We start from the raw sequence: 15,670 nt of genomic DNA, 5'->3' as shown, positions 1-15,670 counted from the left end.
TAGAATTATTTCTTATCAATTCTCGAATTTGATATTTAACAATACACACGTGATAGATCGATAATATATATGTCTGTATCAATGTGGATTGATTTGTATAGATAAATGTATGGATGAAGAGTGTGTTTGTTCATACAGCCTCCTATCTTGCCATACATATTGGTCTCATGCATGTAGTGTTTCTAAAATCCAGCTTGGCATGGTGATCAATAGACTTGGTGATCCACCTACTCGAATTCGTGATCTTGTTTGGCCCAAGTTCGTCATCAACAGTCTGGGTTAATAACTATCAAAACAACATTATTTTATATTTTGTATAAAAAAAATTTAAAAATTAAGTTAAATCAAATTAATTCTCAAACCGCAACCTAAGTCTTGAATCAGGTTGTCTTTCAAATCTAGTCTAAAAAATTATCGATGTACATACTAAGAAAAAAAATGAGAGAGCTTACTTTATAGAGAATTTTCATCTACATTACAACTTACCCAACAGACCATTCAAAATATTTTGATCGGTTTCATTAGTGATGGCTTAACGAAGCAATGCACTTAAACAACTACTGTTGATCAGATACAATGCAGATTTTCTAATACATGTATAGGAACTTATTTTAATCTTTAAACTTAAACCTCTTGACGGGGCACAAAGATCAATTAGAGGTGGTCAACAGATTTCTACTCGGGGAAACCAAACAAAATCCCTCAAGAAAAATCATAATTATCTTATTTGAACCAAGTTAATTATTGAGTGGTCCAAATTTTGCACAAACGGTAACTCTTCCCCCTTTCTCTAGTACTTTTAATATTTAATATGTCGGATTCTAACCCTAACATATTGCGTGGCCTTACACATGCAGGGACTCGGGGATCCACAGATTTGGTTTTTGGTGATAACCCATTTGCGAGAGAAAGATGAGAGATCTTCTATGGTTACGGGTTCGATCATCCCATATGTATAAAAAGATTAACACAATACCAAACACGCATATAGTTATTTGGAATTATGTTAATTTTCATAGTTATTGTTTAAAAAATAGATTTAAAAAAATTATAAATTATAATTTTTTTAATCTATGATTTTAAGGGTTTTCAATAACATACATGTAAAACTGTAGAATGTTGATTAACCAAACATTTATAAATATATAATTAATTTCTAGAAGATGAGGAAGGGAGGGAGTTAACTTTGCGTGGAGTGGTCGACATTGAGAGAGTGAGAGATGATTTCAATGGTGTGGGAATGCTGGGCTTTGGGGAGTCATATATCGCATTGAACGAGGTCGACGAGAGTTCCAATAAATTAACCAAGTGGGGGTGTGAAAGATTTTTATAAAGAGTCAAGGGAGGTATGGATTGGATTTTTCCAGTTGGATTTGTGGGTTTGTTTCAATACAAAGACTATCAGAGAAGCTCTAGCTAGATCAAATTTATATTTTAATATTTAAAACAATTTATTTAAAAAATAATAGTTGTAGTTGTAGTTTCATAGGATATAAACACTCGTGTCCTCTGTAGATTTTGTAATATTATAGTGTGACTTGGTTTTGAAGTGTTGGAAAATGGTGATGAGAGTCTTACCGCTTAGAATGGCCATTACAAAAGGGGTGAGCAAGGAACAACTTGGTTGATTTGTGTGTCTTCTGTGTGTGTGAGAGAGAGGAAACAAAGAAAGACTCTTGCATTTTAAGTACATTGTATCCTTCTCAAAATTCTTTCTTTTCAGCCTCTCCTCCTCCCTTCTCTTCTCTCATGGTCCCAAACATACAATCTTCATTTAGGTCAGAAGTTTAAGAAAGAAAGAATGTGTGAGAGAGACAGCAGTGTAGCAAACCCTAGATACTTATATATAGGTAAACATATAGCTGCAAAGATTTGATGGCTTCTCTCGTGTGCTTTCATTAATTTTTCTTGCTCAAAAGTTATGTTTTGAAGTTGTCTTTGTGTTATGTTCTGTTACATGCAGGTGGTTTTTGAGTTTTTGAAGTGCAAGCAAGTTTACCCCTTGAGATCATTAATTTTCAAAGAAGAATTTTGGGATCCATGAATTCTAACAACTGGCTTTCATTTCCTCTTTCTCCTACTCATCCTACCTTGCCTGCCCATCTACATGCATCTCACCCTCATCAATTCTCTCTAGGATTAGTCAATGATAGTATGGAAAACCCATTTCAAACTCAAGGTACAACTCTTATAATAATTTCCTCCTCTTCTTTTTCTTAGAGAATTATTAGTTATTTATAATTTCCTATTCACCTTCTCTATTTATATATATATATGTTTTTTTTTCCCTTTAGAGTGGAGTCTTCTTAACACTCAAGGCAACAATGAAGTGCCAAAGGTTGCAGACTTTCTTGGTGTAAATAAATCTGAGAATCAATCAGATCTCGTGGCCTTCAATGAAATTCAAGCCAATGATTCTGAGTATCTTTTTTCAAGCAATAGTCTGTTGCCAGTCCAAAATGCTGTGGTAGCCGCCAGTACTAACTATGAATTTCAAGAAAATTCTAGCAATTTGCAGTTGTCTATGGGCAGTGCTAGTGGTAAGGGTTCTAAATGTGAAACCAGTGGTGATAATAGTACTAATTCTGTCGAAGCTGCTGCTCCAAGAAGGACTTTGGATACATTTGGTCAAAGAACATCCATCTATCGTGGTGTAACAAGGTTGACACGACTAGTAGTGCTGAATTGGTTTCATCTTTTATTGTTTCGATTCTTTAAATCTTGATCAGTTACATTTTTGGGTTTTGAAATGGGTAGTTTTTGTGCATATGCAGGCATCGATGGACAGGAAGGTATGAAGCTCATTTATGGGATAATAGTTGCAGAAGAGAAGGTCAATCCAGGAAAGGAAGACAAGGTGCACAATGTTCATTGATCTTCTATCTAGGGTTTATAAATTTTAGTTGTGTCCTAATTTACATGGTACTAACTGTTTCTCTTTATTTTCATGCCTGCCTTTGGTTCCATTATTCTTGCAGTCTATTTAGGTGGGTAAAGTTCACTTCTCATGATAGTTTTTGTTGAGAATTTTTTTACATGTGATAGCTAAGCCTATCCTCTGTTAACTTCTTAACGAGCTCAGGTGGCTATGACAAAGAAGACAAGGCTGCTAGAGCTTATGATCTTGCTGCACTTAAGTACTGGGGAACATCTACCACTACCAATTTTCCTGTAAGTTTTTTCTAGTAAAAAAAACCACTGACAAGATGCATGGTTTTCATGAATGCATGCCAACTTTTTCCTTGATTTTCCTTTTGCAGATCAGCAACTATGAGAAAGAACTAGAGGACATGAAGCAAATGACCAGACAAGAATTTGTGGCCTCCATTAGAAGGTAAGTGATAGCAACTGCAAATTGGCACCAGAATGATTACATTTTCAAAAAAAAAATAATCTTATGCATAGGATTAGAAGTTTGAAGTAGTATTACCATCACAGCTAGCCCTAATTGTTTTCTTGTTGATAAATCACAGGAAGAGTAGTGGCTTCTCTAGGGGTGCATCCATGTACCGTGGGGTCACAAGGTACCACATTTAACATCTCTCTCCCCCCCCCTTCTTCTTCCTTCACTCTTCGCATTTCTGATCTCTCTTGCGTATGAATATCATTGATTAGGCATCACCAACATGGAAGATGGCAAGCAAGAATTGGTAGAGTTGCAGGAAACAAAGATCTCTACTTGGGAACTTTTAGTAAGTCTTTTTTGTCTCCATGCACATTGATTAGAAAACATTCTTTTGCTTTCTACATCTTATGCAGAATTTTAATTCTATGCAGGCACTGAGGAGGAGGCTGCGGAAGCTTATGACATAGCAGCAATAAAGTTTAGGGGGCTTAATGCAGTGACTAACTTTGACATGAATCGATATGATGTGAAAAGCATTCTTGAGAGCAATAGTTTACCAATTGGAGGAGGGGCAGCCAAAAGGCTAAAGGAGGCTCAAGCAATCGAATCGTCACAAAAACGAGAAGAAATTATTGCTCTTGGATCAAGTTATCCATATGGATCAACTTCAAGCTCTAGTCGACTACAAGCTTACTCTCTAATGCAAAAACCATTTGAGCAACCTCAACCTTTACTTACTCTACAAAATCAAGACATTTCTCAGTACACTCAAGATTCTTCATTTCAGCAAAATTACCTTCAAACACAGCTTCACTTGCACCAGCTATCTGCAGGGTCTAATTACCTACATAATAACCAATCAAGCCAAAATCCCCAGTATTACAGCAGCTATATCCAAAACAATCCCGCTCTGCTTCATGGATTTTGGAACATGGGTTCTTCATCATCTCTAATGGAGAATAATGTCAGTTCTAGTGGGAGTTATAGCACCGGAGGTTATCTGGGAAATGGGTTGGGAATGGCTACCAATTCAACAGGGTCTAATGCAGTAGCTGAGGAACTTCCACTTGTTAAGGTAGATTATGATATGCCTTCTGGTGGCTATGGAGGTTGGTCCGGGGAATCACTTCAGGGATCCAACCCAGGTGTTTTTACAATGTGGAATCATGAGTGATCAGATATTGGAAATGGAAAAAAAAAATGTCTATGATCAAGAGATGGGAGTCATTAAAGGAGTGTGCATGCATGCATGATCATGGGGGACAATATATTTGACCATGCTTTCTTTATGTTTGATTAAGCCATAGGAGTTCATTTTTAAAGCAAAACCCTCAAGAGGAAATGTAAAACCCTAGCTAGGGCTTTCTTTGATAAGTTGACAATCTTCTTTCAACTTAATTTGTTGGTATAACTGCTTATTTTTCTCGGAAGAGGAAATTAATGTAGCTAAGGTTTTAACTGGAACTGACTCGACCCAAAACGTGGTTTACTGGGTTAGTTTATACTTTTCATGTCAGTTGTTTCTGGGTCAAGTATGTCACAGATTTTGTATTGTACTAAATATCCATAAATCTTCTAACGATATCTATGAATTTTTCCGGTTCAATGGTCAATTCAAACTTGTTTATTCAAGATTTAATACAAATCAGGTTTTATAATGAATTAAGTAGAAGTTGACATGATTAAATTTGATCAACGGCCGGATTTATTAATGAATTAATTAAAATTTGAGTGAAGCTAATTAATTTAACCTTAATATTTCTTTTAAATAATAGCATTTTAATTTTTTAAAAATCTTTAAAAATAATAATATTTTAGATAAATAAAATCAACCTAAATTTGATTTGGCTGAGATATTTCTGTAATGTGGTGGTATTTTTTTATTTTAAAAAAATTTTAAATGATTTTTTTTAAAAAAATATTTTTAATATTAACGTATTAAAATGATTTTAAAATAAAAAAAATAAAAAAAAATAGTATTTCAACTACAATACTAAACATTAAAAAAAACAAATTGATGGTGGTCCTTGGTCAATTAGTAATATTGACTTCTTATTTTTTTAAAAAGAGAAAATTCACTAAAATTTAAAAGTAAAAAAACTATTGGACACAAATCTCTTTCTTTTTTTATAGCAGTCCAATATGATTTGATTTCTTTTTCCATTAATATTAGTTTTTAACTTGACAATTATTTTCATGTATATCGTAGGTTAAACAGCTATGATATTTTCCCATCAACTCCTGTGTAACAAGACTTTATATTTTTTTTATGAGTATAAAGTAAATTGTTTATATATACAATTAATGAGTAATTTAGATATTATTAGTTTTCTTTTCTTTTCTTGAATTTACCTGAGCTTAACCCCAATTAAAACCTAACTTAGAAATCAGGTGGATTAACAAAAAATAAAAATAAAAATAAAGGTCAAAATAATTTTTTATAAAAACATCAAAAATAAATAAATATTTTTTTACCACAAGTCAACCTATATTTTTTACAAGGTTATATCAAATAAAATATTTTTATTTATTATGAAATTTAACTCAATTAAGGTCTTAGATCAACTTAATCGAGTTTATTACTAAGTTTTTATAATAATTATAATTTTCTGTGTTTTAATTTAATTTATTATTATTTTTTTTTGCAGCCTCCTTCAGAAATTTTTTTTTAGGTTTAAAGAAAAAATGGAACTTCTTCTCCAAGCCACTTCCTCATCTATCATTGGATTAAAAAAAAATAAGAAAAAGAAAATCTGTTTCTACTTAGTTAGCAAGGGTAACATTGTCTTAAAGGTACAACAATCACATGCGGCAAGGTACTCCATAGACACATTACACCGCCATCACTTTACTATATTTTGTCAAATTTCACGACCTTTTCCAGCCTCCATCTCTCTTTGAGATCTCCACAGCTCTCCATCGTCGTAGTTTTCTCTTCAAGGTGCGTGCTTTCACCTCTAAATCTCTTCTTTAGCATCTTCTCTGAAATGGGTTGTCTTTTAAATCTCTGAGTTTCTTTGATTTTTGTGTTATAATTAGCGCTGACTTTAGATAGATCAAATCTACAAAATCCCATATATTGATGTACTTACATGTGTTTGCGTGAATTTTTTTCTTGGAATGATCTTTAGGGCATGATTGTTAATTGGTTGTGACTTTCTTAGAGCTGTATTGATAATTGTTTGAGGAAAATAACAGCTTTGATTGGATTTGGTGCTTTAAATTTGTGTTTTAGAATGTAATTGAAAGATAGGTTTTGAATATCTGCTTGGCCCTTTTTTGGGTTTTTATTGCCTTGGCCATCTCATTAACTTGTGGTCTTGTTTTGTTTTGTTCTGTCCCATAGTCATAGGAATGATGGGTTCTTGGATTTTCTTTGAGATGGATGCGGTTTCAAGAAAAAAGAAAAGGCTTATTTTCCCATATTCTTGATAAAGTGGTAATCAGTTACCAGTAATTGTGCATTAATTTTTGCTCTGGAAACAACCATGATCTTTTGGGTGGATTTCTTTTTTACATAAGCCAGGATGATTAAACATTGTGAGTGTAAACGATTCTTGTTGAATGGACTTTCGTCATTCTGATGTTCTTATTTCATTGCATTTTGTAATGCTCTAGTTAATCATTAACCTGGAAAACAAGCTATAGATGATGCTTTATTCCTGGTGAGCGTAAAGAGGTTAGAATGGAAGCTTTTAAACAGGGAAGCGATGTATTTTTTTGCCTGGGCTTGACTTCTTGGTCATCTTTTTGTCCAGAATTTGTTATCTTATGAATGATGATCTGAATTAATCATGAAAAAATAATGTTATCCTTCCCTTTGTGAAAATGTGCTGACCAATTTTTTATTCTTTAATGAAGAGCACCAGTTGAAACAGCATGGTGAAAGCATACGGACAGGAGCATGTTTACAAGCACCCATGGGAGAGGGTAACATCTGCATCATGGCGCAAGTTTTCAGACCCTGAGAACAAGCGAACTCTATCCCATATCGTTGAGGTTGATACTTTAAACCATAAGCTGGATCCTGAATCTGGGAAGCTTTACACGACTCGTGCCATTACTGTCCATGCTCCTGGACCTTGGTTTGTCCGCAAAATCATTGGTCAGGATATCTGCCACTGTGTCGAATCAACAGTTGTTGATGCCCGAACTAAGTCAATGCAACTTAACACTCGCAACATCAGTCTCCAGAAGTTCCTAGAAGTGGAGGAGAAGATCCGCTATGATCCTCACCCAGATAATCCAAATGAGTGGACAGTGTGTCGACAGGAGACTAGCATACGGATTAAGCCACTGTCAGCACTGGCATCAATGGCAGAGAAGGTTGAGCAAAAATGCGCTGAGAAGTTCATGCAGAATAGTGCGAAGGGTCGAGAGGTTATGGAGAGAATGTGCAAGTATCTGGAAGCTGAATCTAGAGGCATTGCCATGTAATCTGGCTTTCTCATGATTTTGATTTCCCATTATTGGCTCATCAGGCTATGAAGCCTTTTAGAATAGAACATGCCAAGACATTCTTAGAGTAGCAAATAACTGAAGTGCCTGTATAATACCATGGGTTAATCTTGAATCCTTTATGGATGATGTGCAAATTTTGTAGTTAAATTAAGTTTGGAGACGTGTATGTGCATATATCTTTCATTTCAGTATGAAAACCTGTTGGTTGGCATCGCCATTTAGCTTTTGTATCTTTTGGTCACCAACAATAACCTCATATTGAAAGGAGGGGAAGGGTTGAATGTCATACTATTCGTGAGATATCACATAATCATCATACCGAAACTTCCCATGTTATATGCATCAAAGAACTTGCTGAAAGAGAAGATTGTTATTGAATGAGTACCAGGTTTATTTTTACGTGCCTGTTATGCTATCAGGATTGAGCTCAGTATCTGCACTGGAGATATGATCGTCAGAGTGAGAAGCTGAGAACAGATGAATAGATTCTCTCTTCCATGGTGCTTATAAGATTGGATTTTCTATTTGTGTGGTCTGCGTGTGTGTGAGTTAATTCAGTTCAATTATGTCCAAAAGCTTAAATGCCTGTTTAGAAGCATGATAGTGTGGTATGCGTTTCTACTTTTTGATATTTTTTTAAAATAATTATTTTCAGATTTTTTTATTTTTAATATCTACACATCAAAATAATTTAAAAAAATATTAAAAAACTATCTATTTAATATATTTCTAGAACAAATACATTTTAGAAACACACAGTTGCCAAACTCAATGTAAAACAGGCAAGCTGTTGCTCATTCCTGGATTACTCGTTTGTAGGGACCTCTTCTGTCATTCTTGAACCTTGAACGAAGGTAATCCAAAACGAAAGAGAAGAAATACTGAATGCTGTGTTCTATGATGGAGCTCTACACGCCTGCCTTAGCTTTTACATGGTGGGTTCCGCAATCATACTTTGGTGGAAAAACAACATAGAATTGGCTTGTTATCTTACAGATCCTTTCAGTGGTTCTGAAAGAAGTAACTTTTCGTGGCATGAGTCGGACACGAGTAGGTGGCCTCGATTAAAATGAAATCTACTTGTTCAATATGTGTGACTTTTTGGCAACAATTCCTCAATTTGTTACTTGCTTTACACTTGAAGGTTTCGTGTGTTTGGTACTCCAGTATATTGCATTTTTAAAAAATATTTTTTTTTATTACAAACACATCAAAATATTCTTTTAATTTTTTACAACACTTCAAAATAATCAAAAAATATTTAAAAAATATCATTTTATTTTTATTTATTTATTGATAAAATACAATCAGAAAAACAAATCTAACCATAAAGACAAATACTTTTTAAAGTGTTTATCATTGCAACCAACCACGCAGTTTGCCATGATAACTAACGGAAAACCTAACCTAAATTGTAAGCCAGCTTACACCCTTAACCTAAATGGTCAGTGGGTTTGTAGGGTTTGAATTCAAAGGGAAAATTCTGTGAATATACTTTTGGGGTATGAAATTATGAATGACCCGAAAAAGACTAAATCTTAGCAAGCGGAGCTCGGAGAACCCTCTAAATTCTAAAAACCCATCAGTCCTGTCTTAGAGAAAACTGAGCCAGTAGGCAGGTGACAGCATTGGTGCAGGAAAAATCAATGGTGGGGTAAATACCATAGGCCAGTCTTTTATGGCTTGAAAGATGACCCTTTTCATATTGGCATATCATTGCCTTGTTGCCCTGTGAAGTCACCAATCTTCATAGGAAAGGGAAAAAATTGATATGGTCTTCAAATACTGCCTTTGAAGGAGCCTAATTTCCACAGCTGATTTAAATTTGAAATTAGATAGCAGTAGCAACCCCAACATAAAAGGGATTCAGGGACGCAAATAATGCCATCAAAGCCATAATTGAAATTTACAAAGGTACACATAAGCATCCATGGACGGCCTCCACAAAATCCAGAAATGGTTTTAGATAAATGGCATATGAAACAGGATGGCACACTACAAACTTAACCATGACAGAGTTCTTCAAACCACCATAGATCAAGACTTAAAACATTGGGGCCAACATACAAACTCTCGGCAGTCACAAGATACGGAGTTCATGCTGCCAAGATGTCCTAAACTGTCTTGCTTCTTCCCAAAGATGACAATTAAAAGAGGGCACTGATTCGATACTCGGCCATCTCAGAAGCCCCAAAGATGAAAATGTGCATCATATTTCAGAACACGAAACGTCATTCCATCAGATACTTAGATTTTATCAAGCTTCTCTGCCTTGACAACAGGGTTGGCTTTTGCTATTGCTTCACGGGCAGCAGAACGATAATCAAATGGGCAGTCATGTTTATCTGAGTAGCGATGAGATGCACAAAACAGGCTACCGCATCGACACTTGAACCCTGTTAAACCAACTCTTTTCTTGCAAGAGGTGCACCGGTTTGGACCCTCTTTTGGCTTTGCCTCAACTCTCTCCCCTGAGCCTGAAGCACAGGATGGCTGCACAGTGATGGTCTTAGGCTCCACTGCATTGTTTTGGACATCAATGATGTCAGCAATAACAGTTTCAAAAACATCGCTGCTTGATGATCCATTCACAATACTTCCAATAGATGACGCAGCGAGATTTGCCTGTTCCTGTTTTAACAGCATATCCTTGTGGCACTTTGAACACATGTTCATAGTAGCTGCACTTCCAAAGAAGCCACAATTGTTTGTACACAAAATAGGACCTTCTGGAGGAGCTTGGCATCCTGTCTCGTCATGGTCCATCCTTCACCTTTCCTGCACCACAACTAGATGATCAATATAAGCAGAAGATAAATGTAAAAAAAAAAAAATTCACTTTAATATATTTAATATAATCAGAAGATAAATATGCATATTCAGGTGCCAGATACATGCAAAAGAAATGTTAGACATACAACTATGTTCCTTGCCAAATGTATTATACCCTTCCCCACCAAAACATTATTTCTGATACCATACTCAAAGAAACATAAAATTCTAAAATGGCCTTTACTTTTCCAAAATGATCTAACCAAGAGAAATCCTTCTCTGAAACTAGTTTTCAAACTGAAGCATGGTCACACAATGATTAAGACCAATGGCCAAAGCCCATCTAACAATAAAAGCCATCTATTACTCTCATGCAAGACTATTTCTCCAACAAAACCAACAAAACTTCCAACGTAAACATATTTAACCAGAATACCAAAATGAAACTAAACAATTCAAACTAGTTTTGGATTTATACATGCAAAGTTTCTTTGTTGTTAGTCTAGTGAGTGAAGTGAAATTATTTAGATATCTGATATTGATTATTTATCTCTGCTTTAAACTTTTAAGCAATATAATCCAGACACATTACCCAAATATGAGGCTCTCATAGCATAATGCCAAAATGTTCTAAGGAAAAAAAAGGAAGAACAACAAAGAAAATACAACACTTCCTTTTGAAAGAAGCAAGGATTGTGGAAAAAATAATGTTCCATTTTGAATATTTAATTCTCAGTCTGCCTCTAGCTTCCTTGACAACAGATACCAAATGCATACAAGTGATACAAAATTCATAAACTAAAGGCTGATAATATCTTCCTCAAGAGAGATTCTAACAATTCTTTCGTGTTTAACCTCATCAAACATCATTCAATGAAAATTTCATATACCAGTATGCACATAAATGGGAAACCAGCTGAGATTGCAACACAAGTCAATTTTCAAGCAACTGAAAATGATTTTCAAAAATACCATACCTTAATAAACAGTCATAAACTACATGCAGAAAAGTGACAAAAAGAAATAAAGACCCTACTTTCAAACTTCTCCTACAAATCTTCAACCACATCCAAAGTATTAACCAAACTATACCAAAATATCCCAAAGTCTAAGAAACCTCAACTTCAATCATCCGAAACACAAAAACATACATATCCTCATTTAAACACACACTCTCGAGAAAAAAGAAGCCGACTCTTTTAGCCCTTTTGACACTTGAAATAACAGATTCTATCATCAATATCTAACAAAGATCTTAACTGTATCATGTTTTTCCTTCATCATACCAAAACCCATAAAATCACACATGCCCATAATCCCATAATTGTAAAAACAAAAAAGAAACAAAAAAGCTACCAGCAACAAACATATGCATGTACATGCTCATGGCTACCCCATATGCATGTATCCATGAATGTTATGTAGTAAGTCTAACCTGGTTAAACAAGAAACGATTCCTTTGAGCCGATCTTAGCTCAAAACTCCATAAAAAAATTCCTGCTTTTATCAAATGAAACGAAACAAATAAACAAATATTAAATAAATAAATAACTATGAACACAACAAATCCATTAAAACACAAATCAAAATAAATCAAAACCAGGAAATCAAAAGGTGCAAACCTTGCAAGAAATGGACCAGATCACCCAGAGAAGAGAGAGAGCCAAGCCAAAAAGAGAAGAGAGAGAGGGATGTGTATTTTTTTGGTTCTCTCTCTATTTTTGTTTTATATAATTTAGATTCTCAATATTTTTTCTTTGATTTTAAAAAAGGTCGACTACATTTCAGTCCCTAAAGAATCACTACTATCTTACTTTAATCTATATGGTTTGAAATTCTTATTGTCAGCTAGTTACAATGTTTAATGAAGTAATCACACCGATTAAGAACATGCTGGAATTGGGATTAAAAAATGATGTCAAAAGGAAACCAAGTGAAGAACTTTATTTGTTATTGTTTCTTTATAATTTAAACTAATTATACATCTCAGCGCGCGGTACATATATATATATATATATAGTTTCCAAAAATTCACACTAATTATAGCAAATAAAATCTAACTACGAGTGACTTTAAAACTTGTTGAAATTTGTCTAAAATAATATTAAATATAGAAGACTTTCATTAATTAAAAAAATGCATGTGTTATATAAAATATATTTTTTTATGGAATTCCTCCATGGATAGAGATGAGAAAGAAGTAAAAGAATTTAAGAAAAAAATCATGAAGAAATAAAATACCCAAAGCTTGGTTTGAAATGAGCTTTATTTTGAACCAATTTTTTTCCACCAATATATAACATTGTTTTAGTTTTTTAAATTATAATTCTCATTGACCAACTAATTTATCAATTGATTTATTAAATTTATGACTTGAATTTTAAATCAGATTAACTTTCTATTAAATTTTATAGTATAAAACATTTTAAAAAATATGAAAGACAAAAAAAAAGAGAGTAGAAAAGGTTGTAGGTAAAGAGACTTCAAGTGTCATCCATCACATATTAATCATGATAGAGGTTGATTGAAATCTTCTAAAAAACATAGGATTATATTCTAAGATTATAAAATATATGGGTCTAAAAAAAATACTTTTAAATATATAAGGGCTAAACTATAGTTTTCCATTTTAAGGAACAAAAATATATAATAATAATAATAATAATAAATAAAGGTTCTCTCTGCCAGCGAACCGAACCATCTTTACTGACTGGGGGTTACGTGTTAACATATTACTGGATGCACGTGTACCTTTCCAGGTTTCCTTTTTTGTCCTTTTGATTCAAACTAATTAACGGCTTTTGCCATTTCTGAAGGAGGCTTGTTTCACCTACCAGTTGTTATGTAGGGAAGGAAGGTGCCTGACGACGGCATGACATACAAGAAAATGACATGTCGTTGATCCATCCAAAATGTGGCTTTTCATATTCTTACGGTAATTAATTACGGGTCTTGGACCTAATTATAAGACCTGGCTCAATGCCTCAAGGGAGGTCTATTTGATGACCTGCCAGCCTATGATTTGTTCGGAGTGGGGAGACGGTGTACAATTTCAATTTTTTTTTATTATTATTATTGAAATGATGTTAATTTAAATTTAAAAAAAAAACAAATTTTAGATTTATTAGAGTCAATTTTCCATACAAGTAGCCTGAGTTTTGGAATTGATCAACTTCCAAGTTAGATTTTATAATCATGGTTGTGATAATTTTTTAAAGATGTTATTTATATGTTTATTTTGTTGACTCTTTAATTAAATATATATTTACTTTTAAGTTAATTTAGTTACTTTAATTTAAAATATATTTTTAAAAAATTAAGTTTTAACTAGACTATCCATAATGTTATTTGGTAAATCCTAAACCCTAAATTCTCAAGACTTGAGGGTTTTTTTTTTTTAAGCTATCAATAGTAAGAAGTCAATGAATAAATAATAATAATTATAAGTGTATAACTATAACAGTCAATTCATAGATTTAATTGACCTTCTGCTTTATAAAAATAAATGACTGCAGAGACGGTTGAATTTTGACTGAATTAGTTCTTCCATGTTCTTGAATGCTCTTCTCACCATGTCATGTTTGAATTTGTAATTTTCTTGAATGGAGATCTTTTGCTCTAGAGGATCCTTTACTTTAATCTTAAAAAAATGATTTAAAATCAATATTTTGAAGCCATCACTAGAATACAAAACTTTATCCAGTGTTTGTTTTAACTTATGCTCCTTGCACCAACGTTAATTGCCTTTTTTTTTCCTAATTAACAAAGTCACCTACAACCATAAATATGAAATTCAGATTGGTCTGTTAGGTTAATTTAGTGAATAGATCAATCTTGATAAAATAAAATATTAGAATAAGTAAAATTTTAATGAAATTTAATTGATCTGGATAATCTGACAAAACCAAATTGAAATTGAAATTATTTTTTAAATGTATTTTTTTTAGTTAAAGACTTTTTTATATATATTTTTTAGTTGGTTATTAACTATTTTTAAATTTTATTATATAAATACTAGTAAAATGTTTTATTTTTTAAATATAAGATTTAAAATCTTTTAATAAATATAATTTATGTTCACAAAAAAAATTACTTTTTTAATATAGGATTTAAAATTTTTTAGTATATATATTTTATATTCACAGTAAAAAAATTATGTTTTTACAATGTAAAATAAAAAAAAATTGATTTAAGTATTTTAACTTGAAAAAATAACATACTAACATTGTATATTTTCAATTTAGATACAAAACTTTTTAAAATAATCTCTTAAACTTTATTATTTTTAACATGTATAGTGTATATTCATGTGAATTATTTTTTAATTTTTTTGTATGAAATATAAAAAAAAATTTAAATTTTTTTTTTTTTAAATTAACACGGGTCAATTTATATATCCCAAGATCTAGTTTTTTAACCGGATCAATTCCCAAATCACATTTGATAACTATGCTATGAACAAGAGATTTTATTTTTTTTAGCTGGGAGCATAATTATAAAACTATGTTCAGCTAATAAACCTTGTCGCATGTTATATTAGTTGGCTCGGATTTATTGGTTTTTTTTTTTTAAGTTTCAAAATATTGTTGTCTTGAATAAAATTTTAAAAAATAAAATAATATCATTTTAAATAAAAATAAAAAATATATAAATTTTCATTGCAGCAAAATACTGGATTGATTTATTGAGTTCCCATTTAAATGATTTAAGATCAAAACATCAGATCTTGAATTATAAAATTAACCCGTCAAGCAAGATAAGTTTAACAACGACAACATGAAGATCAAAAAGAAATGGTGATTATCAGAGCTCAGAGCACAAAGAACAACTGTTTATTCCTTTTCTTTTTTTTTTCTTTTTTTTTTTCTGGATAAAATCAAGGGGTTGTAATAAAAGCAGGATGATAACACACAAGCAAGGTTGGACCAGAAACAGCACTTCACCGCACAAGTTGATTCTCCAAGGCAGGACGAGATTTTCCCCACTTGCAAGGTTGCGTTTCTGAGTGCTTTTCTGGCTGGCTTGCAAAGGAGCAAGGCGCCAGATCTTGTTTGAAATGCATGTGGGCCTCTGGCGGTGACCAAATGATGC

At 32.8% G+C, this 15,670-nt stretch overlaps 3 protein-coding genes across 7 annotated transcripts; 2 read left to right on the top strand and 1 right to left on the bottom strand.

The window, feature by feature from the left end:
* Window positions 1-1,666: 1,666 nt before the first annotated feature.
* Window positions 1,667-4,744, top strand: LOC105134928 (AP2-like ethylene-responsive transcription factor PLT2). Its single transcript, XM_011039535.1, has 10 exons — window positions 1,667-1,850; window positions 1,964-2,179; window positions 2,295-2,661; window positions 2,775-2,857; window positions 2,979-2,987; window positions 3,083-3,171; window positions 3,261-3,334; window positions 3,474-3,524; window positions 3,616-3,692; window positions 3,778-4,744. Exons 2-10 carry the CDS (start codon window positions 2,041-2,043, stop codon window positions 4,518-4,520), a joined length of 1,632 nt encoding a protein of 543 aa, XP_011037837.1. The 5' UTR covers window positions 1,667-1,850; window positions 1,964-2,040; the 3' UTR covers window positions 4,521-4,744.
* A 1,435-nt stretch (window positions 4,745-6,179) lies between these two features.
* On the top strand, window positions 6,180-7,990 carry LOC105134927 (MSF1-like family protein). Of its 4 annotated transcripts, none has more exons than XM_011039532.1 (3): window positions 6,199-6,287; window positions 6,693-6,785; window positions 7,208-7,990. In XM_011039532.1, exon 3 carries the CDS (start codon window positions 7,226-7,228, stop codon window positions 7,781-7,783), a length of 558 nt encoding a protein of 185 aa, XP_011037834.1. In that variant the 5' UTR covers window positions 6,199-6,287; window positions 6,693-6,785; window positions 7,208-7,225; the 3' UTR covers window positions 7,784-7,990. The 4 variants fall into 4 exon arrangements, with proteins under 4 accessions (XP_011037833.1, XP_011037834.1, XP_011037835.1 ...); XM_011039533.1 differs by lacking the exon at window positions 6,693-6,785 and adding an exon at window positions 6,965-7,025 and having other exon boundaries at window positions 6,273-6,287; XM_011039531.1 differs by lacking the exon at window positions 6,693-6,785 and having other exon boundaries at window positions 6,180-6,287.
* Window positions 7,991-9,672: 1,682 nt separating this feature from the next.
* On the bottom strand, window positions 9,673-12,285 carry LOC105134926 (zinc finger A20 and AN1 domain-containing stress-associated protein 8-like). Of its 2 annotated transcripts, none has more exons than XM_011039529.1 (3): window positions 12,202-12,285; window positions 12,015-12,079; window positions 9,673-10,585 (listed from the first exon to the last, which is right to left on the bottom strand). In XM_011039529.1, exon 3 carries the CDS (start codon window positions 10,571-10,573, stop codon window positions 10,055-10,057), a length of 519 nt encoding a protein of 172 aa, XP_011037831.1. In that variant the 5' UTR covers window positions 10,574-10,585; window positions 12,015-12,079; window positions 12,202-12,285; the 3' UTR covers window positions 9,673-10,054. The 2 variants fall into 2 exon arrangements, with proteins under 2 accessions (XP_011037831.1, XP_011037832.1); XM_011039530.1 differs by having other exon boundaries at window positions 12,015-12,076.
* Window positions 12,286-15,670: the final 3,385 nt, after the last annotated feature.

Source organism: Populus euphratica, unplaced genomic scaffold (genome assembly GCF_000495115.2).
Source record: "Populus euphratica unplaced genomic scaffold, PopEup_1.0 scaffold57.1, whole genome shotgun sequence".
Taxonomy (NCBI): Eukaryota; Viridiplantae; Streptophyta; class Magnoliopsida; order Malpighiales; family Salicaceae; genus Populus; species Populus euphratica.
This window is presented reverse-complemented; position numbering and strand designations above follow the sequence as displayed.

Excerpts from the sequence above, each read along its gene's own strand:
- LOC105134928 (XM_011039535.1), top strand. The coding sequence starts at position 2,041 with ATGAATTCTAACAACTGGCTTTCATTTCCTCTTTCTCCTACTCATCCT. Across the intron at positions 2,662-2,774 it reads ATCTATCGTGGTGTAACAAG|GCATCGATGGACAGGAAGGT; the intron begins GTTGACACGACT and ends GTGCATATGCAG. Across the intron at positions 3,172-3,260 it reads CTACCACTACCAATTTTCCT|ATCAGCAACTATGAGAAAGA; the intron begins GTAAGTTTTTTC and ends TTCCTTTTGCAG.
- LOC105134927 (XM_011039531.1), top strand. The coding sequence starts at position 7,226 with ATGGTGAAAGCATACGGACAGGAGCATGTTTACAAGCACCCATGGGAG.
- LOC105134926 (XM_011039529.1), bottom strand. The coding sequence starts at position 10,573 with ATGGACCATGACGAGACAGGATGCCAAGCTCCTCCAGAAGGTCCTATT.